At 46.6% G+C, this 25,681-nt stretch overlaps 1 protein-coding gene across 3 annotated transcripts in view; it reads left to right on the top strand.

Moving 5' to 3' along the window:
* Positions 1–10,303: 10,303 nt before the first annotated feature.
* LOC122920403 (phospholipase A and acyltransferase 3-like) overlaps positions 10,304–25,681 on the top strand; it is a 34,945-nt gene continuing 19,567 nt past the window's right edge. The window contains exons 1-2 of one of the 3 annotated variants that reach the window (XM_044269872.1): positions 10,304–10,357; positions 10,627–10,735. In XM_044269872.1, the coding sequence (XP_044125807.1) occupies positions 10,721–10,735 (15 nt within the window). In that variant the 5' untranslated portion in view covers positions 10,304–10,357; positions 10,627–10,720. The other 2 variants (XM_044269873.1, XM_044269871.1) reach the window with 2 other exon arrangements.

The following is a 25,681-nucleotide window of genomic DNA, read 5'->3' as shown; positions in this document are numbered from 1 at the left end:
GTGGAACAGTACGTGTGCACACCCCTCCACGTACTGACTGATGGTTCGGTCCCATTCAACTTCTGGGTCTCTAAATTGTCCACGTGGCCAGAGCTAGCCTTTTATGCCTTGGAGGTGCTGGCCTGTCCGGCGGCCAGCGTTTTGTCTGAACGTGTATTCAGCACGGCAGGGGGCGTCATTACAGACAAACGCAGCCGCCTGTCTACAGCCAATGTGGACAAGCTGACGTTCATAAAAATGAACCAGGCATGGATCCCACAGGACCTGTCCGTCCCTTGTCCAGATTAGACATTAACTACCTCCCCTTAACCATATATTATTGGACTCCAGGGCACTTCCTCATTCAATCCTATTTTTATTTTCATTTTAACATTATATTGCGAGGCTACCCAAAGTTGAATGAACCTCTCCTCTGTCTGGGTGCCGGGGCCTAAATATATGCCAATGGACTGTTCCAATGTTGGGTGACGTGAAGCCTGATTCTCTGCTATGACATGCAGACTAATTCTCTGCTGACATGAAGCCAGATCCTCTGTTACGGGACCTCTCTCCACTGCCTGGGTGCTGGGCCTAAATATCTGACAATGGACTGTTGCAGTGGTGGCTGACGTGAAGCCAGATTTTCTGCTATGACATGCAGACTGATTCTCTGCTGACATGAAGCCAGATCCTCTGTTACGGGACCTCTCTCCTCTGCCTGGGTGCTGGGCCTAAATTTATGAAAATGGACTCTTACAGTGCTGGGTGACGTGAAGCCTGATTTTCTGCTATGACATGCAGACTGATTCTCTGCTGACATGAAGCCAGATCCTCTGTTACGGGACCTCTCTCCTCTGCCTGGGTGCTAGGCCTAAATATCTGACAATGGACTGTTGCAGTGGTGGCTGACGTGAAGCCTGATTTTCTGCTATGACATGCAGACTGATTCTCTGCTGACATGAAGCCAGATTGTCTGTTACGGGACCTCTCTCCTCTGCCTGGGTGCTGGGCCTAAATTTATGAAAATGGACTCTTACAGTGCTGGGTGACGTGAAGCCTGATTTTCTGCTATGACATGCAGACTGATTCTCTGCTGACATGAAGCCAGATTGTCTGTTACGGGACCTCTCTCCTCTGCCTGGGTGCTGGGCCTAAATTTATGAAAATGGACTCTTACAGTGCTGGGTGACGTGAAGCCTGATTTTCTGCTATGACATGCAGACTGATTCTCTGCTGACATGAAGCCAGATCCTCTGTTACGGGACCTCTCTCCTCTGCCTGTGTGCTGGGCCTAAATATATGCCAATGGACTCTTACAGTGGTGGGTGACGTGAAGCCTCATTCTCTGCTATGACATGCAGACTAATTCTCTGCTGACATGAAGCCAGATCCTCTGTTACGGGACCTCTCTCCTCTGCCTGGGTGCTGGGCCTAAATTTATGAAAATGGACTCTTACAGTGTTGGGTGACGTGAAGCCTGATTTTATCACAAGACACGGAGGCTCCTATTGCTATAACTTCCTTTACTGGTTACCATAGCAGCAAAGAATATGTCAATCAAAAAACAAAACCATAGTAACGGACTCCTCCCCACCATCCCAGCATATAATGACACCGCACTCTGGGATCATCCTCTTTCTTTGCTGCTTGCCATGGCAGATAAGTATTCTATATGATGTCTTCTAATGTATGCTATTTTATGTCTTATGGGCGTTGATTGCGCTTTATTTTAGCCAGGTTGTCTCCTGGTTCTGTTCCCCCTGACTTTATTGTTGCGGTCGTCTTTATTTAGATATTTTCCTTGTCTGAACTGTTGCTTTCCATTTTCCCCCTTTTTCCTTCTATCGATCCCCTTATACGTCATTTCTGTAGTTCGGTTCCCTCTCTGGGCTTACCGTGCGGCTATTCGGGTTCCCGGGCTTGCCCCTGCCTGTCCGGCTGAAGTCTCGCGATTCACGAGATTTCGGCCGCCATCTTAGGCCTCCATGTATCTCGCTCCGGCCGAGGTCTCGCGATCTACGAGACTTCGGCCGCCATATTGCGCATCCCGGTTTTTCGCCCGTGCGATCGCGCGAGATTTCAGCCGCCACCTTGCGCATCCCGGTTTTTCGCCCGTGCGATCGCGCGAGATTTCGGCCGCTCTCTGCGAGGTTTTGTCTGCAGCAGGAAGCGGCGTCTTGCAGCGGAGCTTCGCGCCAGTCCCCACGCTTCCCTCTGAGTGTTCCTGCACGGCTATTTCAGTGAGTATTATACCTGCGACCCCCGTCGCTTACTTTATTCCTTCAGGCCCTTATACTGTCTCCTTTCTTTCTTTCTCTAGGTCAGTTTTCCTTGGTGGTCTGGGGTGAATTACTCCTGCCATCACTACCATGTCTCGCCGTAGCACCTCTTCTACCCCTAGGCAGGGTGTCCCCACTACCCCTCCTACTGCCTCCACGGTGCCTAACCGCATGGATGATCCCTCACAGGAGGTGCAGAACGCTGCACTACAGCAGTCCATTTCAAACGCGATCATGGCTGCTATGGGCTTTATGTCCTCAGCCCTTTCGCAGTCGATCTCCCAGGCCCTATGCGCTTAGCCCGCTTCGTCCACTAAGGACCCAGCGACGGACCCTAACAAGCCATCTGCCTCCAGAACCTCTGTGAACGATGGTGTACCATCACATGACCACGCGGTTGTCCCGCGAAAAAGAGCCTGCACGCGACAGGCAGAACACTCTCGCGCTTGGAAATCGGCCAGGACATTACCTGAGCCAATGTCTGATTCAGATAAGGAATCGATTGAGGAGGCACGATATGAGTCTCACTATGACTCTATGGAAGAGCTTGAGGGCGTAGAGGTAGACCCTCTAGATTTATTACCTGGTCCCGTACAGCACGCACCCGCGATTGCTGGCCAAGAGGGGCAGTCTACCCCTGGCGCCCCCCTGGTGGATTCCCTAGGTACCCCTCTTTTTAATCCTGAGGAGCTCCATCATCCTCGCTCCGCAGAATGGCTGCCTGCCACTCATGTGGCACATTATTTGGAGGCGAAGATCCGCGCTCCTTTAAGTAAAGAGTCCCGCAACAAATTGTGTGCGGAATGCCCTCGCCCCCTTATCCCCAATAAGGTGTGCGACACACCGACCGTAGATCCTAAGATGGTCCAGTTCCTGACCAAGACTAGGTTTAATCCTAAAAAGGTGCTAGATTCGGCCCTGCGGGCCGTTCAGGATAAACTCCTGGATATCACAGGTCCTCTGGCCAGGATCTTTGACATGGCGGAGTCCGCCAAGGCTGAGGGCACTTCTGTTGACCCCATTGAGTTAGGAGGTTGGGTCCAGCGGGCCATCTGCATTACGGGCAATGTGAATACCTCATTGGCCATAGAAAGGCGGAAGGCCATCTTGATGAAGGTGGAGCCGAAACTCTCCAACCTTGCGTTATCTGAAGCGGGCAAGGATGCCCAAGGTCTTCTGTTTGGAGACTCCTTTATAAAGGAATTGGGCCGTTATGTCGGGGCTTTCACGGCTCTAGACAAAGCCCAGACATCCATGAGGAGAGTGTTTAACAACCGTTTCTCCAGTAGGGCCGGCAGCTCTAGGGGCCGTCTGTCCGGCCGGTCCGATTTCGATTCCCGAGGCACGGGAAGAGGCTCCTTCAACTATAGATCCTCGCTCCAGGACCCCAGGCACCAGCCTTCCTTCTTCCCCTCCCGGGGCGCTTCGGGACGATCCAGGAATTTCCGTGGAGCTCCCTCCTATCGACGACCAGTTGGTAAGTACTCACCACGTTCTACCGCTGTGTTCTTCAACAGATTGTGTCGGGGGCAGACTCCGTTTCTTTTTCAATGCCTGGTCCGAGATCACCTCGGACCGGTGGGTGCTGGACACCATAAGAGGCTTCACAATAGACTTGGTAGCCCCCCGGGTCTTCTACCCGCCCCCCACCCCTTTCCATTGAACGATCTGCTGCGGCAGCACTTGCACAAGGAACTGTGGGAGCTAGTCCACAAGCAAGCTATAGAACGCACCACCCCTCACACCACCGGGGTGATCAGCAACATGTTCCTAGTGCAGAAAAAAGGCGGTCAAATGCGCCCTGTTATCAATTTGAAATCCCTCAACTCTCTGGTACAGTATCGCCATTTCAAGATGGAGGGCATCCATCTTTTGAGGGATATGCTCCTTCCGGGCGATTGGATGGTCAAACTCGACCTCAAGGATGCATATCTCACGGTCCCGGTGGCTCCCGCATCCAGAGACCTGCTTTGTTTTCGCTGGGGGGACCAACTGTGGCGTTTCACTTGTCTACCGTTCGGCCTCTCGTCCGCCCCTTGGTGTTTCACCAAGGTGATGAAGCCTGTGGTATCTTGGCTCCGCAGCAGAGGGGTGCGCATGACAATTTATCTCGACGATATTCTTATCATGGCACGGACACCGTCCCTTCTCCACAAGCACCTGTCTATGACCACCAGTCTCCTTTCAGGGTTAGGTTTTATCGTAAACCAGGAGAAGTCTTGCCTCACACCATCAATGTCGATGGAGTTCCTGGGTTTCAGAATAGACTCGTCTTCCCTGACGCTTCATCTCCCTCTGTCCAAGGTCCGATCAATTCGCAAGGAATTGCGACATGCGCTCCTTCTGCCACAGTTGTCGCTTCGACACTTGGCGCGCCTGATAGGTCTCCTGGCCTCTTCCATCCAGGCCATATTCCCGGCCCCCTTGCACTACCGGGCTCTCCAGAGGCTCAAGATTGCCCATCTCCGGACAGGGGCCACATACTCGGATATGGTCAAGCTGGACCCCGAGACGAGGGACGAACTGCGGTGGTGGATCCAGAACCTGTCGGTCTGGAATGGCAAAGCCCTGTTCGGTCCGCTGCCAGACTTAATCATAGAATCGGACGCCAGCTTGTGCGGATGGGGAGCGCATTGCAATGGGGTGTCCACCGGAGGCCCCTGGTCTGCCGAGGAGTCTCGCCTCCATATCAACGGTCTGGAGTTGCTGGCAGGGTCTTTGGCGATTCGCAGTTTCGCCAATGGCACGGTCACGACCTGTATCAGACTCCGGATGGACAATGTTTCCGCGGTCCGATACGTCAACGGGATGGGCGGAACACGTTCTTCGGTTCTGACCTACCTGGCGCAGGACTTTTGGGAGTTCTGTCTCACCAGGGGTATCGTAGTGATAGCGGAGCATCTCCCCGGTCTCCGCAATGTGTTGGCGGACTGGAATTCACGTTACTTTACGGATTCCAGCGATTGGAAGTTAGCCGAGGAGGTATTCCAAGCCTTGTCATCTCGATGGGGTCCTCCTTTGGTAGATTTATTCGCGACTCGTCTGAACGCACAGATACCCAGATTCTTCAGTTGGCGACCGGATCCTCTGGCGGAGGCGGTGGACGCTTTCCTGCAACAGTGGGGGGGGGGGGGAGCGTTGATGTACGCTTTCCCTCCGTTTGCTTTGATCCCTTGGGTTCTCCTTCAGGTCCAGCGCCAAGCGGCGGAGTTGGTCTTGGTCCTACCTCTCTGGCGATCTCAGCCTTGGTTCCCCCTAGTTTTGGACCTGTTGATAGCACCCCCGTTTCTCCTTCCGGATCTTCCCTTTCTGCTGTGGGACCCGATGGGGGAGTCCCATCCCCTTGTGCGAGCAGGTTTACTTCGCCTTCTCGCTTGCCGGATTTCAGGAGTTCCGGCTCGCTGTCTGGAGTTTCGGAAACAGCTGTTTTCCTACTGGAAAACGCATGGGCTCCCGGAACCAGACGGGCTTATGGAGCCGCCTGGGACGCTTGGGCTCGTTGGTGCGGAGAGCGCGGTTTGGATCCCGTTCGAGCTCCTGTAGTTTCGGTTTTGTCATTTCTGTCCTCCTTGTATGATTCCGGTAAGGCCTATCATACTATTAATCTGTACAGGTCGGCGATTTCATCTAGGCACGAGGGTTTTGAGGGTTGTCCTGCGGGCCAGCATCCGCTCATTTGTCGCTTGTTAAAAGGCTCGCGTCTGTCTCGACCTCCCAGACCTCGTTTCTCGGCGACTTGGGATGTGGGGTTGGTTTTGAATTTTTTGTCCTCCTGGTCGTCTAACGACCAGTTGTCCCTTCGCCAGTTATCGGCGAAGTTAGTTACGCTGTTCTGCCTTATCTCCTGTAAGAGAGTTTCTGATGTCCGGGCGCTGGATTACGATGCTCGGTCATTTACTCCAGAGGGCATTCTGTTTAACATTTCCAGGCGTACTAAGACGAACATCCGTTCAGTCTCTTATCCTGCCTTTAGGCAGTCCCCGCAGCTTTGTCCGGTTGCATGTTTGCAGGAGTATGAATTTCGTACTGCTTCTCTTCGTGACTCTGCTTTCCCTAATCTATTTATCTCTTTTCGGAGGCCCTATGCTCCTGTTTCCAGTGTGACCCTGTCGCGCTGGGTTAAGGAGATTTTGGGCCTGGCGGGTATTGACACCAATATCTTTACGGCTCATTCTGTCCGTAGTGCTTCCGCTACCTCTATGTCGGTCTCGGGGGCCCGTCTGGAGGACGTTATGCGTTTAGCGGATTGGTCCAGGGTCTCCACCTTTCGTGAGTTTTATTTTCGTCCCGCGACGCATGCTTTTGATTTGGTCATGTCTCAGCTTTAAACTAGCAATAGGAGCCTCCGTGTCTTGTGATAAAATTCCATGATTTTCCTATTTTATGACGTAAAGTCATGATTTTATTAAAGACACGGAGGCGAGTATTGCCCACCCTTCCCACCCTGGTTGGGTTTGTTTTAATGTGGATTTTTTGCCCATTGCTATGTTTATGCCTTTGATTACTGTGCTGTTTTTTCTGTTTTGACATTTTGTGCTGGTTGCGTCATTCCAGTACCTTGTGATTCTATCTCAGTTTTGTTTCACCCTACAGGTTGAGAGTTCTTCTTCTCTACAGTTCCGGTTCGGAATGCGGTGTTGGTTTCGTTACTCCGTCAAAGTCCGTTTTTCCTTCTGTTGAGGAGTTTGGTTCGGCTATTCAGTTGTGTCGGCGGCGGTTCGAGCTGTCCAGTTTCCAAAGAGTTCTGCAGTTGGAGTGGCTGTTCAAAGAAAGAGGATGATCCCAGAGTGCGGTGTCATTATATGCTGGGATGGTGGGGAGGAGTCCGTTACTATGGTTTTGTTTTTTGATTGACATATTCTTTGCTGCTATGGTAACCAGTAAAGGAAGTTATAGCAATACTCGCCTCCGTGTCTTTAATAAAATCATGACTTTACGTCATAAAATAGGAAAATCATGGAATTTTCTGCTATGACATGCAGACTGATTCTCTGCTGACATGAAGCCAGATCCTCTGTTACGGGACCTCTCTCCTCTGCCTGGGTGCTGGGCCTAAATATCTGACAATGGACTGTTGCAGTGGTGGCTGACGTGAAGCCTGATTTTCTGCTATGACATGCAGACTGATTCTCTGCTGACATGAAGACAGATTGTCTGTTATGGGACCTCTCTCCTCTGCCTGGGTGCTGGGCCTAAATTTATGAAAATGGACTCTTACAGTGCTGGGTGACGTGAAGCCTGATTTTCTGCTATGACATGCAGACTGATTCTCTGCTGACATGAAGCCAGATCCTCTGTTACGGGACCTCTCTCCTCTGCCTGTGTGCTGGGCCTAAATATATGCCAATGGACTGTTGCAGTGGTGGCTGACGTGAAGCCTCATTCTCTGCTATGACATGCAGACTAATTCTCTGCTGACATGAAGCCAGATCCTCTGTTACGGGACCTCTCTCCTCTGCCTGGGTGCTGGGCCTAAATTTATGAAAATGGACTCTTACAGTGCTGGGTGACGTGAAGCCTGATTTTCTGCTATGACATGCAGACTGATTCTCTGCTGACATGAAGCCAGATCCTCTGTTACGGGACCTCTCTCCTCTGCCTGGGTGCTGGGCCTAAATATCTGACAATGGACTGTTGCAGTGGTGGCTGACGTGAAGCCTGATTTTCTGCTATGACATGCAGACTGATTCTCTGCTGACATGAAGCCAGATTGTCTGTTACGGGACCTCTCTCCTCTGCCTGGGTGCTGGGCCTAAATTTATGAAAATGGACTGTTCCAGTGGTGGGTGACGTGAAGCCTGATTTTCTGCTATGACATGCAGACTGATTCTCTGCTGACATGAAGCCAGATCCTCTGTTACGGGACCTCTCTCCTCTGCCTGGGTGCTGGGCCTAAATATCTGACAATGGACTGTTGCAGTGGTGGCTGACGTGAAGCCTGATTTTCTGCTATGACATGCAGACTGATTCTCTGCTGACATGAAGCCAGATCCTCTGTTACGGGACCTCTCTCCTCTGCCTGGGTGCTGGGCCTAAATATATGCCAATGGACTGTTGCAGTGGTGGCTGACGTGAAGCCTCATTCTCTGCTATGACCTGCAGACTAATTCTCTGCTGACATGAAGCCAGATTGTCTGTTACGGGACCTCTCTCCTCTGCCTGGGTGCTGGGCCTAAATTTATGAAAATGGACTCTTACAGTGGTGGGTGACGTGAAGCCTGATTCTCTGCTATGATATGAAGACTGATTGTCTGCTGACATGAAGCCAGATTGTCTGTTACGGGACCTCTCTCCTCTGCCTGGGTGCTGGGCCTAAATTTATGAAAATGGACTCTTACAGTGGTGGGTGACGTGAAGCCTGATTCTCTGCTATGACATGAAGACTGATTCTCTGCTGTGACATGAAGACTGATTCTCTGCTGTGACATGAAGACTGATTCTCTGCTATGACATGAAGACTGATTCTCTGCTGACATGAAGCCAGATTGTCTGTTACGGGACCTCTCTCCTCTGCCTGGGTGCTGGGCCTAAATTTATGACAATGGACTGTTGCAGTGGTGGCTGACGTGAAGCCTGATTTTCTGCTATGACATGCAGACTGATTCTCTGCTGACATGAAGCCAGATTCTCTGTTACGGGACCTCTCTCCTCTGCCTGGGTGCCGGGGCCTAAATATCTGAGAATGGACTGTTCCAGTGGTGGGTGACGTGAAGCCAGATTCTCTGCTATGGGACCTCTGTCCAATTGATTTTGGTTAATTTTTATTTATTTAATTTTTATTTTTATTCATTTCCCTATCCAAATTTGTTTGCAGGGGATTTACCTACATGTTGCTGCCTTTTGCAGCCCTCCAGCCCTTTCCTGGGCTGTTTTACAGCCTTTTTAGTGCCGAAAAGTTCGGGTCCCCATTGACTTCAATGGGGTTCGGGACGAAGTTCGGATCGGGTTCGGATCCCGAACTCGAACATTTTCGGGAAGTTCGGCCGAACTTCTCGAACCCGAACATCCAGGTGTCCGCTCAACTCTATATTATTACCATATGTAATAAATACAGTAACACAAAACCCCAAAAGCACAGTAACATTTTAACTTTACAAACTCCTATAAATGCACAACACGCCAGCGGTGATGTTTATACAAAATATTTTATTAAACATATATGCAAAAAGTACAGTACATAATAAAACTCAGAAGGGAATGCACACTGTGTGCCCTGTGAAAAAGCCAGAGAGCGAAACGGTCGTCGGGTCTTTCCCCCTATCCAGGTTGGTCATTTCATTGCCATGTACTTTTTTATACCTTAGCTGTTTATGTGATCACCGGTGCCCCTGCTGTGCTGCATATCCTCTATGCTCCAGTGTCTCCTCAGCCTCCCAGTGCGGTATTCCATCTGGGATGTGACTATATTGTCACTGTGGTGACTCCCATTTGGAGTAGGTTTACATAATTTTCTATGCTGACTGCTAGAATTTTTGATACATCCAGCATGATTTTCTTATGTGATTTATCATCATTCTCTGCAGCAGTTTTGCGGGGGTCCCTGTTGTATCACATTGACAGCGGCAATTTGTATGGATATACACACTGGTCATAGGGGGTACTGTTCATCCACACTTGTCTGCATTCCCTTCTGAGTTTTATTATGTACTGTACTTTTTGCATATATGTTTAATAAAAAAATTTGTATAAACATCAGCGCTGGCGTGTTGTGCATTTATAGGAGTTTGTAAATTTGAGGCCGTGCGGTGCACACCTTCGCTGGCAGCAGCCTTTTTGTTTGGAGTTAACATTTTAACTTTCTAACCTCATCCCAGCTATAAATCTCGTTACTCATTTCTTATTCCAGCTGCTGCCATGGTAAAGCCATAGCTTATGTAATTTGCTTAATCCTTTAATTGTTCTTGTTTAGCTTTTTTTTGCCTGTTCTGTGTGCATTTTGCTTCTACTCATACTTGTGAAGCCAAATAAGCAGAGGCTGTATTGGCATTGTGTTGTGGGTGCACAGAGCGGAGTCACGTGCTTGGTGCCAGGCTCTGTTTATCCAGTTCTCTGATTCCCAGCAGAAATGACATCACTGTGCTCGGGCCTCTCCCTGGAAGGTATTTCTGTTTCTGTTTACATGCCCTTTCCATATTATAGCCTGTGTAATGCATAGACGTATAGCTGCATACAGAATGCCTTATCTGCTGGAGTGTTAGAAATGTGAACGCTGCAATGGACTGTGATCTCAGCCAGCCCTCACCCCTCCTAATCGGACCGCCAGTCTCCATTCTTCAGCACAGCACTTTCAGTTTACTGTATGTGACCTTCTATAAATATGGCTAGGTGTGGCCTGAGACGATCTTGTAACCTCACATTTCTTTAAAAGAACAGTCATTGTTCCTGCGGCCTGCTGACCATATGACGGAAAATTAAAAGATCAGGAGCAGACGTCTTATTAAAAGATCAGAGTCACGAAGACCATGCCCCTGGTGTCGGTGAGTGAAATAATCTCCTAGTAATCTAGCAAAAATCATGCTACAATCTAGATGGAATAGATTACACAGTGACTTATTTTGTAGTGTTTGAACAGAAGAAAGTTGCTTGTCAATTTAATTCGCATAAATGTACGCACTGATCACAATAATGTCTGACACAAAACGTATAAGCGTAGAAAAAACATGGAAACTATCATTAGATTCCTGGTGTTTTTTCATTTAATTTTTTTCTTTGGGGGGGGGGTATAGAATTACGTAGGCAGCTACAGTATTCTGCCTACCAAAAACCTTTTGTAATGGAATGCGGTATAACTGCTTTTGGAAAATATTAAAGTGAACTTTGAACTGTGAATACCTGTACAGGTGAAACTCGAAAAATTTGAATATCGTGAAAAAGTCCATTTATTTCAGTAATGCAAATTAAAAGGAATTGCATTAATGCAGCTTAAAATTTGAATATTTTGAAAAGGTTCAATATTCTAGGCTCAAAGTGTCACACTCTAGTCGGCTAATGAATCCATACCCCCTGAGCAAAGGGGACCTGTGATTGTGACTTTGGGGTTTCATAAACTGTAAGCCATAATCATCCAAATTATAACAAATAAAGGCTTGAAATATCTCGCTTTACATGTAATGAGTCTATCTCATGTGTTAGTGTCACCTTTTAAGTTGCATTACTGAAATAAATGAACTTTGCACAATATTCACATTTTTCGAGTTTCACCTGTATTTGAAGCAAAGCTAGTACTAAAGGGCACACAACAGGGTTTATTTTAAACAGAAATAATTAGCAGTTTCCTTAAATCACATTCCAATGTATTATTATTATTGCGATCAATACCTGGTGGGACTTATGAAAATGGTTAAAGCTTAGTTAAAAAAGCTTTTCTAGTAATTTATTTTTATTTTTTAAGAATTTATAAAAGCAACACATACTAATCCCCTTATAAGGCCTCTTGCACACGACCATGCGCTGGCCGGGCCCGTGCTGCAGACCGCAAATTGCAGTCTACAATGAACGGGCACTGACTGTGGGGCAGCTGCATGCGGATCGCGGACCTATTCACATTCATCCGTTCGTTCCGCAAAAAGATAGAACAAGTTCTAGTTTTTACAGAACCCCATGGAAGCACTACGTAGTGCTTCCGTGGGGTTCCGTTCCATGCTTCCGTTCAGCATCGCATCTCCGGATTTGCGGACCCATTCAAGTGAATAGGTCCGCATCCGTGATGTGGAATGCACACGGCCGGTGCCCCGTCTATTGCGGACCCGCCATATGCGGGCCGCAATACAGCCACGGTGGGGCAACGGCCGTGTGCAAGAGGCCTAAGGCTACATGCACACGACCGTATTTTGTTTCAGTGTCCGATCCGTTTTTTTTGCGGATAGGATGCGGACCCATTCATTTCAATGGGTCCGCAAAAAACACGGACAGCACACCGTGTGCTGTCCGCATCAGTATGTCCGTTCCGTTGCTCCGCAAAAAAAATAGTGCATTTCCTATTTTTTTCGAGTTTGCGGACAAGGATAGGCATTATTACAATGGATCCGCAAAAAAAACGGATCCGCAAAAAAAACGGATGCCATACGTAACATCAGTTTTTTTTGCGAATCCGCAATTTGCGGACCGCAAAACACATACGGTCGTGTGCATGTAGCCTAAGGCCTCCTGCACACGACAGTATTTTTTAACGTCCCGCAAAACATGGTTCCATGATCCGTGCCCGTTTTTTCTTCTGTGGGTCTGCCGTGATTTTTGGAGGATCCACGGACATGAAAAATTAAAAAAAAATCTAAGTCAAGTTTGCCATTGAAATGATAGGAAAAAACGGACACGGATCACGGACACGGATGCCAATCTTGTGTGCATCCGTGATTTTCACGGACCCATTGACTTGAATGGGTCCGTGAACCGTTGGCCATGAAAAAAATAGGACAGGTCATATTTTTTTCACGGCCAGGAAACACGGATCACGGACGCGGCTGCCAAACGGTGCAGTTTCCGATTTTTCCACGGACCCATTGAAAGTCAATGGGACCGCAGAAAAACACGTTAAACGGGACAACGGCCACGGGTGCACACAACGGTCGTGTGCAGGAGGCCTAAGGCAAATGGATCTGTCAGGCCCCAGTGTTAACATAGTTTACACTTCAATTTCGTCAGTTATTTCCATCACTTATTGTGCATCAAAACCAAGTGCGGGCCAAAAACACAGAACAGGAAGAAATTTTCACATTATAACTAGAGAGGAGTGAATCGAAGTTGACTACGTGGAATTCGATCCGAATCATACTTTTTCTAAAATGACTGCTGCACATATTGCAAAGTGAAAGTAAGAAGCCCGGGAACGAGGGAGCACCCAAAATGCTATGCAGATAGCCAGTCAGCAGATAGCCAGCCCCTGTAATGTCACAGCCCTATAAAAAGCCTCCTCATGCCCGGTCTCCGCCATTTTACAGTAAACTTAGTGCAGGGAGAGACGTTACAGGCACTAGGGACAGTGTTTTGGAAAGACTGTATTCCCCCCCCCAAAAAAACGATTGAGCTGTTAAAGGAAAGATTATTCATAGTGTAGGGAATGATCAGGGACCAATAGAAGAGTGTAAAGCCTGGCTAATAGGAGCTATTCTATTACACAGCTTGCGGGTGAGGCAGTGGCTGAGTCAGCAGTGTGGCCGTGAGTCAGCAGGGTGGCAGCAGTGTGAAATCTGTAGCCAAATGTGCCCGGGGTAGACCGCCTGCTACACAGGAGCCTACTTGTCCGGAAAGAAGTAGCGGTTTGCAACGGTAGCAGGCAGTCAGCACAGAGTGGTGTGGGGAAAATGCCATACTCGGTGGTGTGGGAATGTTTTATCAAGCCGCCGGAGCACTTCAGCATGGCCCACTCTGACTGGGCCACTGTGTTGACGACTCGTGTGATTCCCATCCTCACCTCTCTGTGACTGTGCCACTGTGTTGACTCCTCATGCTGTTGCCACCTCACCACTCGGTCATGGGGGCACTACGTGTTTCAGCATGTAACAGAACAGGTTCTGTAGAAATCTGCATGGAATCAGCTGATGACGGTGTAAAAGTATTGCGTTTCTTCTTGACACGAACATTGAGCTGTAAGGCTGAGTTCACACTTGAGTTATTTGGTCAGTTTTAGCTCGTAACTGCCCAAATAAGTGAAGTGTGCAGTGATTCTAAGAGCGACGCCTGCCATCTGCATGTCATACTGACTCACAGTATGGTTTTACTATCACAGCAGACTCCCTATGCGTGTTACTGCAAGGTACAGTGTTCTAAACCACTATACAGGCTCTCATCGCAAATAAATTTGGTTTGAATATTTTGGGGGAACTCAGCAAACTGACCGAATCAAATCTTTGAGAAATTCGCTTATGTCTAATTATAACTTATCTCTGCGCAGGCTTCACTACTGGTTGTGGGCCACAATAACTGATGGAAATTCAAATAACTGACCAAATAACTGAAGTGTGAACTTGGCCTAAGGAATATGAAGTGGCGGCGCAGTGTAACTTGTGTGTGTGTGGCATGAGTGCTCGTTGTAACTTGACTGTGGTCTGGATGGCATTCAACATAAGAGGCACTCCTGCGATTTTTATTTTTTTTACATGACATGCTAACGTGCCTGAAATTTTCTAGCCTTGCAATTTTTTATCTCAGCTCTGTTGCTGTCACGGCCTTTGGTTTACACTGTGACACTGTTGCCACACTTGCGGTTGCCCGTGGCAACGTGTTGCTATGAGAGCATGTGGTGGCAGTGTCTCTGCCTTCTGGGTGATTGCCGTGACATGGTTGCCACGCATGCTGTTGCTGTTGTTATGTGTTTGGTATGCTTGTCCGTGCAGTTCCCCTTTAAGTTGTAGCCTCCCTCTGTCTGGTGCTGTAAGGGTTAACTCCCTGACTGGGTGTGGTCACTTGTGCTTCTTATACCTGTGGCTTTAGGTCAGGAGTCTGTGGTACTCCAGCCTTGGTGTGTGCTGAAGTTATGCTCTGTCTGGTTGTTCCATCTGTCCAGTGAGGGCCACCCTTGTGGTCATAGATGTTCTTATGGTGTCTCACGTTTATTTGAGCTATGGGTGTCCTGGGTTCCTGTGTGGTTTGTGGTGTGTGCTGTGTCCGCTAATGTTGGTGTGGACACCAGCACTTGTGCACGGGTTCCAGTCAGTTTCTGTGGCAGGTAAGTGTGTTATGGGTTTCGCTTACCTGCCATCTCAATAGCTGTATGTGTTCCCCTCTCCTTGCAGCCTGGCCTCAGATAGAGACTCCTGTTCCTCTATGACTGGGATGAACAGGTCGTATCTCCACTGCTCCTAAGTGAGGGATTTCCAGGGCGACTCAGGATATTAGGTATCCAGGGTATGAGCCGCCCCACCATCGGGGTCCGCTCATACAGTGAGGAGTCAGGGAGAGGATTAGGGACGTTGTAGGAGGTGACCTGCTTCCTTATTACTCCTTTTTGGCCAGGCTGATTCCCTTTTATCCTTTGACACCGCACGGTGGGGGGGTTTCCCCTACTCCCCACGTGACAGTTGCATCAATACATTTCATTATTGACACGTGGTCATGTGATCACCAGTCTGACCAACAGTCCAGAACATGTTCTATGTAGACAGGGTGTCAGTCTCTCCTGTGTGCAGGACTTCCTGTGAACTACAGGATTACATATCACCATATGGCTTTTGGAGAGTGGATTTATATGGAATGATAATTGGGAGCTATGTTGCATACGAAGACACCCTGAGGTGGCCCTACAATGGAAACCACCAAAAAGTGACCCCATTCTGGAAATTACACCCCTCAAGGAATATTTCAAAATGTGTAGTGAGCATTTTGACCCATCAGGCGTTTCAGAGAATTAGGAAACACTTGGCTGTGAAAAAAAAAAAAATGAAATTTTTTTTCCAGAAAAAGTTGCTTTACACCCCAATTTTTTACTTTCACAAGAGGCAACAAGACAAAATGCACCCCACATTTTGTTACCCATTTCCCCCTGAATACGCCAACAACCCATATGTGCTAAAAAAATAATGTATGGCTGCACGGCAGGCTTCAGAGTGGAAGGAGCACCATATTGCGGTTAGGAGAGAGGATTTAGCTGGAATGGTAATTGGGAACTATGCCGCATATGAAGACACCCTGAGGTGGCCCTATAGTGGAAACTCCCAAAAGTGACCCCATTCCAGAAACTACACGCCCGTATGAACATTTTAAGTGGTGGAAAGGGTACTTTTTACAAAAGGCAGAAATACTAGACAGAGGATTTCAAAGCACACATTTGTAAAAATAAAAAATTACTAGCAGACCCCAATTTTTCACTTTCACAAGGGGTTAAAGGAGAAAATGCACCCCACTATATGTTCCCCATTTTTTTCCCCATTTTGCGAACACCCCATATGTGCTCGTAGCCTGCTATATTGGTGCACAGCAGGCCTCTACAGGCAAAGTGCAAAATAAGGTTTTTGCAGGCCTGAATTGGCAGACATGGATTTTAGCTGCCATGTCGCATTTAAAAAAAAATTCCTGAGGTCCCCAGAAATGGAAAAACCCCAAGAAGTGACCCCATTTCAGAAACAGCACCCCTGTACAAACATTTTAAGTGGTGGAAAGGGTACTTTTTACCAAACGGGTTTCTCACAGAAAAGAATATGTAGTGGTTGTTGGAAAGTGGATATTCAAGCAAGGTGGACTAAATCAGATATAAAGTGGAAATATTTCAGGGAGCATAAAAATTTATATTCCATGGAAGAATGGTAGATTCTGCAGCAGTCCTGCATGCAGGTTTTTCAGGGCAGGTTTCGCATTGGTAAATGTTGTCTTTCCTTATCCCTCTTTTGTGACACACCCTGCATCTGTTTTGGGTCCTTCTCTTCCTTGCTATCTGGGGGACTTGACCTGGAAAATGTTGCCCTGGCACAACTCAGGCACCATGATTTCCTGAACTACTAGGACCCTCTCCGGCCTGGGTTTGAAAAATTAGGGCCTTCATTACCACCTCTTGGAATTGAAGGAAAGTGCCTCTGTGGCCTGAAGATTGAAATAAGATGTACACATTGCACATTGCCATCTGTACAATGTGCACGGCCAGCTTTTTGTACCACACTTTTGTTTTCCTTGTGGCACTGTAGGGCTTCATAAGTTGATCTGCCAGATCCACCCCTCCCATGTGCCTGTTGTAATCAAGGATGCAGTCTGGTTTGGGGACAGTGGTAGTGGTGCCTCGTACAGTGGCAGGGGAGCTGGCATTAGTGTGAATGGTGGTCAGTACAAGGACGTCCCTCTTGTCCTTAACCACCAGCATATTCTCATTGCGGAGAGCCCCTCTTTTGCCCATTCTCAGTGGTTGCCCTACCAGGGATCTAGGGAGGCCTCTTTTATTTTTGTGTACTGTGCCGCAAGCCACAGTACCTCTGGCAGCTAGGGACTTGAATAGGGGGATACTGGTATAGTAGTTATTCACATCGAGGTGGTAACCCTTATCCAGCAGTGGGTGCAGTAATTCCCACACAATCTTCCCACTAACTCCGAGGACGGGGGCATTCTAGGGGTTCTTTTCTAGAATCTTTCTCTTCGTAAACGCAGAATTTGTGGGTGTACCCGGATCTACTCTGACAGAGTTTGTATATTTTTATGCCATAACTTGCCCGTTTTCTAGCCAGGTATTGGTGGAATCAAATCCTCCCTTTGAACAATAATAGGGACTCATCTACACTGACATTTTGGGTTGTACACCTCAGCAAACTTGTGTCAATGACAGGCTTAACCTTGAACAGTCGGTCAAATGTTGGGTCGTTTTGAGGTGGGCACTGTGTTTTGTCATTGTAGAGTAGGAATTTTCGGATAGATTCAAATCGCTTCCGGGTCATGGACTGACTGTAAATTGGAGTCTGGTAGAAAATGTCAGAACTTCAATATTGCCTAACGTTGTTTGGCTTCTTTACTACGCCCATATGCAGCACGAGAAGTGAAACTTCTTCATCTCTGCTGCATCTACTGGGGTCCAACCTAGGGGTCTAGCGTATGGCGAACTGGGGTTCAGAGCAATTAATTGTTGGGCGTACAAATTGGTTTTAGCCACCATTAGATTTACAAATTCTTCAGAGAAGAAGATTTTGAAAAAATCTAGCTCAGTGAAGTCTGCACAATCTATCAGAATTCCTGAGTTGCCCACAAACTCAGGAATTTTGGGTTGATAATCGTCAGGAGGGGGGTCTATGTGGGCTTACTCTGGGGGGCTGCCTTCTCTGCTACCCTGGGGCGCCTTCTAGAGGGTCCCTCATCAGCGGATGATGATGATGAGGGGGTAGAGGAAAGTGGCATCCTCTTCTCCCTCACTGGCCGACTCAGTATCGGAGGCAAGATAGGCGTATGCCTCTTCAGCTGGGTATACTCATTGGGATGGACGGGCCATTTTTATTTTTATTGGGGTGTGATGTGTGAAACGTGTAAACTTTTATTTAGTGTGAGGGGTGTGTATGTAGTGCTTCTTACACGTGAAGGGACTTGTAATAAATTTGAACTAAAATTTAGAAGAAAAGTTGTAAAAAAAAAAAAGTTTTCTGCAAGAAAAAAAGGCTTTTCTGCACAAAAAAGTCTTCTGGATAAAAAAAACTTGCAGAACAAACTGAGCAGATGCGATCAGTAATGGACACTACTGATGCTGGTGCTCAGTGGTTGCAACATGCACGTACGCTGATGGTGCATTTGTGCAAAATTCTAAACTGACACTAAGGCCTCATGCACACGAACGTTGTGTGCACCCGTGGCCGTTGTGCCGTTTTCCGTTTTTTTCTGCTGCTCCATTGACTTTCAATGGGGCCGTAGAAAACTCGGCTTGTGCACCGTTTTTACACCGCGCCCGTGACCCGTGTTTCGAGGCCGTGAAAAAAATATAACCTGTCCTATTTTTTTCGCGGCCAACGGTTCACGGGCCCATTCAAGTCAATGGGTCCGTGAAAATCACGGATGCACACAAGATTGTCATCCGTGTCCGTGATCCGTGTCCGTGATCCGTGTCCGTTTTTTCCTATCATTTCAATGGCAAACTTGACTTAGATTTTTTTTTCATCTTTCATGTCCGTGGATCCTCCAAAAATCACGGCAGACCCACGGAAGAAAAAACGGGCACGGATCACGGTACAACGGAACCACGTTTTGCGGGACGTTAAAAAATACGGTCGTGTGCATGAGGCCTTACTGAAATTGAGATATATATGTGTGTGTGTGTATGTGTGTATATATTTATATATATATATATATATATATGTATATATACAGTACAGACCAAAAGTTTAGACACACCTTCTCATTCAAAGAGTTTTCTTTATTTTCATGACTATGAAAATCGTAGATCAGACACTGAAGGCATCAAAACTATGAATTAACACATGTGGAATTATATACATAACAAAAAAGTGTGAAACAACTGAAAATATGTCGTATTCTAGGTTCTTCAAAGTAGCCACCTTTTGCTTTGATTACTGCTTTGCACACTCTTGGCATTCTCTTGATGAGCTTCAAGAGGTAGTCACCTGAAATTGTCTTCCACCAGTCTTGAAGGAGTTCCCAGAGATGCTTAGCACTTGTTGGCCCTTTTGCCTTCACTCTGCGGTCCAGCTCACCCCAAACCATCTCGATTGGGTTCAGGTCCGGTGACTGTGGAGGCCAGGTCATCTGGCGCAGCACCCCATCCAGGGCTGTGGAGTCGGTAGATAAATGCTCCTCCTCCTCCTCCGTTTTTTGTACTTCCGACTCCCCGACTCCGACTCCTCTGTATTTAATATGCGAATGTATTTTATACATTCCTTGAAGGAAAGAAAGGCAACATACATGTCATTACCAAATGACTACTGGCTGGGAAGCCAACAGTCTACTGTATTGAACAGTTTAAGCAAAAGACAAACACAATGAAAACAACAGTTTTATTCATTTTTTTTCATCAAGTGGCTGGATAGTAGCAGCAGGCATAAACATCAGGAACTTTACAAGTTAAAAAATACAAACCACATTATTTGGTTGTTTTAGAACAAAAACAAAGCTTATCTATATGAACCAAAAACAAAATCTGTAAAACCTAGAAATGGTTTATATTAATCTTCTTCACATCACTGAACGCGTTTGTTTTGCGGTTACGTGAGGCACTGCATGCATTGGCCTTTATTCTTACAGTAGAGAAGTCATTAATTATAACTGTTTATGAATTCGGACATTTAAACTTGCTTTTTTTATTTTTTATTCCAATTTAAATTTAGTAGGAGTCTGAGTCGGTTCATTTTTTGCCGACTCCGACTCCAGGTACCCAAAATTGACTCCGACTCCTCGACTCCGACTCCACAGCCCTGACCCCATCACTCTCCTTCATGGTCAAATAGCCCTTACACAGCCTGGAGGTGTGTTTTGGGTCATTGTCCTGTTGAAAAATAAATGATGGTCCAACTAAACACAAACCAGATGGAATAGCATGCCACTGCAAGATGCTGTGGTAGCCATGCTGTTTCAGTATGCCTTCAATTTTGATCTCAAATTTGGACTCATCAGACCAAAGCACAGATTTCCACTGGTCTAATGTCCATTCCTTGTGTTCTTTAGCCCAAACAAGTCTCTTCTGCTTGTTGCCTGTCCTTAGCAGTGGTTTCCTAGCAGATATTCTACCATGAAGGCCTGATTCACACAGTCTCCTCTTAACAGTTGTTCTAGAGATGTGTCTGCTGCTAGAACTCTGTGTGGCATTGACCTGGTCTCTAATCTGAGTTGCTGTTAACCTGCGATTTCTGAGGCTGGTGACTCGGATGAACTTATCCTCCGCAGCAGAGGTGACTCTTGGTCTTCCTTTCCTGGGGCGGTCCGCATGTGAGCCAGTTTCTTTGTAGCGCTTGATGGTTTTTGTGACTGCACTTGGGGACACTTTCAAAGTTTTCCCAATTTTTCGGACTGACTGACCTTCATTTCTTAAAGTAATGATGGCCACTCGTTTTTCTTTACTTGGCTGCTTTTTTCTTGCCATAATACAAATTCTAACAGTCTATTCAGTAGGACTATTATCTGTGTATCCACCTGACTTCTCCACAAGGCAACTGATGGCCCCAACCCCATTTATAAGGCAAGAAATCCCACTTATTAAACCTGACAGGGCACACCTGTGAAGTGAAAACCATTTCAGGTGACTACCTCTTGAAGCTCAAGAGAATGCCAAGAGTGTGCAAAGCAATAATCAAAGCAAAAGGTGGCTACTTTGAAGAACCTAGAATATGACATATTTTCAGTTGTTTCACACTTTTTTGTTATGCATATAATTCCACATGTGTTAATTCATAGTTTTGATGCCTTCCGTGTGAATCTACAATTTTCATAGTCATGAAAATAAAGAAAACTCTTTGAATGAGAAGGTGTCCAAAACCTTTGGTCTGTACTGTATGTATAATAGGTTTTAAAGACATTTAACAAAACAGAAACATTTATAAAACATAAATACGCTGTCAGCATATAGTAGGCTGACACTTGTGTCTGGGGGGAACCAGATGACTCACGGTTAGGAACAGAGTGAAACAGTTCAACTTAGAGCTCCATCTTGTACAGCTAGTTGGGATTTCTGTTTCTGGACTTGCGCTTGGAAGAGACTACTTGCCACTCTTGGCGTAGGTGGGTTGGTGCCGACTTCGGATTCTGGAAGGTTTCTGAAACTGGAATGTTAGCAGAAACTTCAAGAGTAGAGATGGATTGTAGGACACCTCCATGTTGGATTAAGATCTTCATGGGAATTATCCATCTGTAAGGCATGGCATGATCTCTCAGAGCTGCGGTTATAGGGGCTAGTATTCTTCTTCAAGGTGGCTGCAAATAGGTCAGTGAACAGTTTGATCTCCTCGTAAGGGGAAACCAGGGTATTTCTGTTCCTGCTGGCTTGAAGTAGTGCTTCTTTTATCAGAAAGAAATGGATCCGAGCTAGAACGTCTCTAGGAATGGTAGGAAAGAGGTGCTTGGGGCGTGCCACTCTGTGTATTCTGTCAATGAGGAGGTCACGTTCAGAAATTGAAGGGATCAGAGCTTGCATCAGACCCTGTAAGTAGGATCGCAATTGTTACGGCTGGATTTCCTCAGGAAATTCTCTGATTTTAGTGTTTTTTCGGCGTGACCTGTCTTCAAGGTCAACAAGCTTGTGTTTTATTATCTCACTTTGATCTGTGAGGTCATTATGGGCATCAATAAGTTGGTTATGCGAGGACGCAAATTCGCCCATTTTTGTTTCAGTATGTGCCATTCTACCCTCTTAATCTGATATAGAGCTCCGCAGGGGGTTAATGAGCAAGGCAATGTTATCTTGCATACTGTAGAACTGCTAAGTGCTAGCAGCATGTCCTTTTAAGAGGGACCCTGAGACTGGCCCATCCGAGGTAGGGAAATCTTGCAGTGTTGAGGCAGTTATATCCCTGATTACAGATGGAAGGAGAGGGAGAGCCGGTAGGAGCGTTATGTGGCTCTTGCAGGGGGAGCTGTGGGTTCTGGTGCTTCCTATTAGACTCTGGGGCTTTCCCCAGGACTGAAGCGAGGAGGCTGGAGAGATGCTAGTGCTGGCCAAGACATTCACTGCGAGAGGTGCGGATCGTGGGTGAGAGTCTGTACCTTCTCCCTGCGCTGCTATGTCGGGCGTGTGCGCTGCTCATCTCGTTGGTGAGTAGTGAGCACTGCTTCTGCTATTTTTTGCGCGCTCTTTTTCAAAGAAACGTAATTTCCCCTGGGCTTAGACTGATCTTTTGCCCCTCGTCATTCTAGATGGTTGAGACATGGTAGTAGCGGGGATATATCTCGTTCACTGAGCCAGATGCTATGATGTCACTGCTGTATGTGTGGAGCTCTTCTTCTAAGCGGCCCTCTCACACGACAGCAGGCCACGTCCCCCCCCACTTGGTCACCTTCTTGACGGTCCCTCATCACTGGATGAGGAAGAGCAGTAGAGGAATGTAGAACCCTCTTCTCCCTCGCTGGTCGTATGGGTCATTGAGGCATGGATGTGTATGCCTCCTCGGCTGAATATATTATTTGGGATACATTTTTTTATTCATTTAATGTATGGATTTCGCACATGAAGGGCCTCTAAACTCCAAATAAAATTTAGGAGAAAGGAAAAATGTTTGTAAGACAAAGTAGCATTTCCTACAGCACAGCTATGATGAGCACTCAGCAGTTGCAGGATGCATGCAAGAAAATTAGTGTGCAAAAACTGTAGTATAAAAATTTACTACAGTAAAAAAAACATCTACACCTCTTTTGTGACAACATTTTGACAAGAATCGGTCACAGATAGCTTGATGCCTGCTGAAAGTGCTCTAGTGCTGCGACTAGTAGAATACCAGCCAATCGCAGTGCTAACAGGGGATGTCTAATATTGGTGTCCCCTGTCTAACCTTGTGGGTATTGGTGCTAAAATAGACAGCATCACTTACCTCCCACCTGCAACTCCCCCACCGATTTTTATTTTACAGTGAGGAAGCTACAATTGGCCTGTCTGCTTTGACCAGCCAATTGCAGCGATTGGGGCTGCAGGGGAAGGGTTCAAATTCACTGGACCCCTAGCTAAGATGGCTGGCTGTAGGGGATATTAGCCATCTTAGCTCAGTCATAAGCCCATGAAAAAGAGGTGAATTGGCCAATTTTATTTTCCATTACGCCATTGACTGTATTGGATAACTTTTTAAATATTTTAATAGTACGAGCATTTTTGCATGAAGATGGAGGACTGGAGTGGTGGTAGCAATAATGGTGGTTGTAGTCATTTCTAGTTGCAGTCTTCACTCCGGCACTCCCTGGGTCAGCGCAGTTATGAGAGTAGGCGATTATAACAAACAAAGAGGTCCCTCAAAGGAGTTGCTACGCAACTATTTACCAACATTTTAGAATTTTTAACGGTTATGAGAGTAGCACCCTTTCTTCCCCTCAGGGCACACTCTGGTTCTGGGACCCTGTGCCTTGTGGTAGTGGAGGTGCCCTTGATGTTGGTGGGTATTTTGGGGTGCAAGGCAGAGGTACGGGCAGTCCGTGGAATGCAGAGTTGTATTGCAGACAGCGGTGTAGGACAAGGATGAGGCAGGTTACGATTGGCATATGCAATTTCCCAAAGCTGTGTATGTGAGTCAGTGGGCACCGTCAAAGCTCCCTCTTAATGCCTTTCTTCTAATCTTAACAATTTTCTCAAATGAGGCCAAGAGTGTGCATGTTTTTTCTCTCCTCTCACAAGTGCGATACTACAGTGCCCAGCTGTATTTTCTCTCTTGTCAGCCAGTTATTCTGTACTTCCCTCTGCGGGGACAGTTTGACAGATGGCCAGGCTTTATATTTCATGTAGCAGGGGACCTGAAGTTTATCATCCCACCATCATGCATTGAAGTCCAAAACAGGTATATATGTGTTGTCTTTCACTGGTTTGTATTTTCCAGCACTCTCCCTTGTAAATTGCCTTTATGCACTTTCAAGTTCAGTTTTCTTTTCCTCAAAAGCTGGCACTTACCTTTCAGGGCTGGTGTCTCCCTGCCTGATGCTTCACTCTTGCACAGCTAACTCTCTGGCTCTCAGCCACACACTGACTCAGTCTTCTAACTAGAGGGGTGGGACCAGCCACACCCGGTTACTGTAACAAAAAGGCTGGCTGACTAACTCTCTATACACAACCTTTGGGATTCACAGTACATAAAGTACAGGGTCCTTAGCACTTGCAGTAGAGCACTGCACATACACATGGACAAGAACCTTCCTAGAAGGGGGGGGGGGGCAGATTTATCTATTGGGCTTTTTAGACCATGCTTACACTTCTAGTTCAAATTTTCAGGACACGCTACAATGTATGGGCACATGAGGAATAACAATATATTTTGACCATTATATGACTTGTATTCTGCATTTCCCCTCTGCAGGCTCCCTCACCTAGTCAGTGGACACTAGCAGGTTTAATGTCTCCCATAGACAGCACATGGGAAAACAGGAGATTCTGTTTCCTAACTCATTACACTCACTCAGAAGCACCATATGCCAGTGTTTCCCAACCAGTGTGCCTCCAGCTGTTGCAAAACTACACCTCCCAGTATGCCCACACAGCCAAAGGATGTCCGGGCATGCTGGGAGTTGTAGTTTTGCAACAGCTGGAGGCACACTGGTTGGAAACACTGATATAGACAATTATAGAGAACCACTAAGCAGTATAGATGTGAATTATGCACTTGGGATGATATAGAAAACACTATTATCCCCACCAGCCTCTGTGTCTCTCACTCATTGCACCTCATTCCTTTCCTCGGCCCTGCCCCATAGACTTCTATGGGCAGCTGAATTTCATCCTACAGTCAGCTGAGAATCTGTATTGGTCTCTCAGGACTAATTTAGCAGAGAATTTAGAGTGAATGTTAGTTTTGGAAGGGAAAGTAATGGGGGAAGTAGTCTGACTAAGACATTTTTTTCCGCTGATTATAAAGTTTATTATATTTGCGTGTACTATTCATTTGTTTTAAAGTTTGCTGAAGGATTAGTGACCATTTCAAATTTAATTTTTTGCTAAATTGTTTAGTCTTGAAACAACTTTGATACATTGATCACTCATTTACTACACTGCAATAGACCCAACAGGCTTCTGTAGGTGGCAGACCTGGAGGCCACTGCTAAGCCTCTGGCTTTAACTGCAATATATTGGCAATCTACATTTGCATCATGAGGAGGAGGATTACATATCAGTCATGGGATTATAAATCATACCCAAACCCTATAACCAAATACCTAATAGCTTAATCAATACCAAATACACGTGGACACCTTAAATGGGTGGAATACATAAGGCCACGGCCATCTTTATTAAAGATTAGCTTAAAGTTAATTAACAATAAAGCATCATAAAAATAAATCATCAATGAATTAACTCATCATCAATATCTTATTAACAAACCAATAAATAGACCAGC

The sequence above is a fragment of the Bufo gargarizans genome, chromosome 10, assembly GCF_014858855.1.
Source record: "Bufo gargarizans isolate SCDJY-AF-19 chromosome 10, ASM1485885v1, whole genome shotgun sequence".
Taxonomy (NCBI): Eukaryota; Metazoa; Chordata; class Amphibia; order Anura; family Bufonidae; genus Bufo; species Bufo gargarizans.
This window is presented reverse-complemented; position numbering and strand designations above follow the sequence as displayed.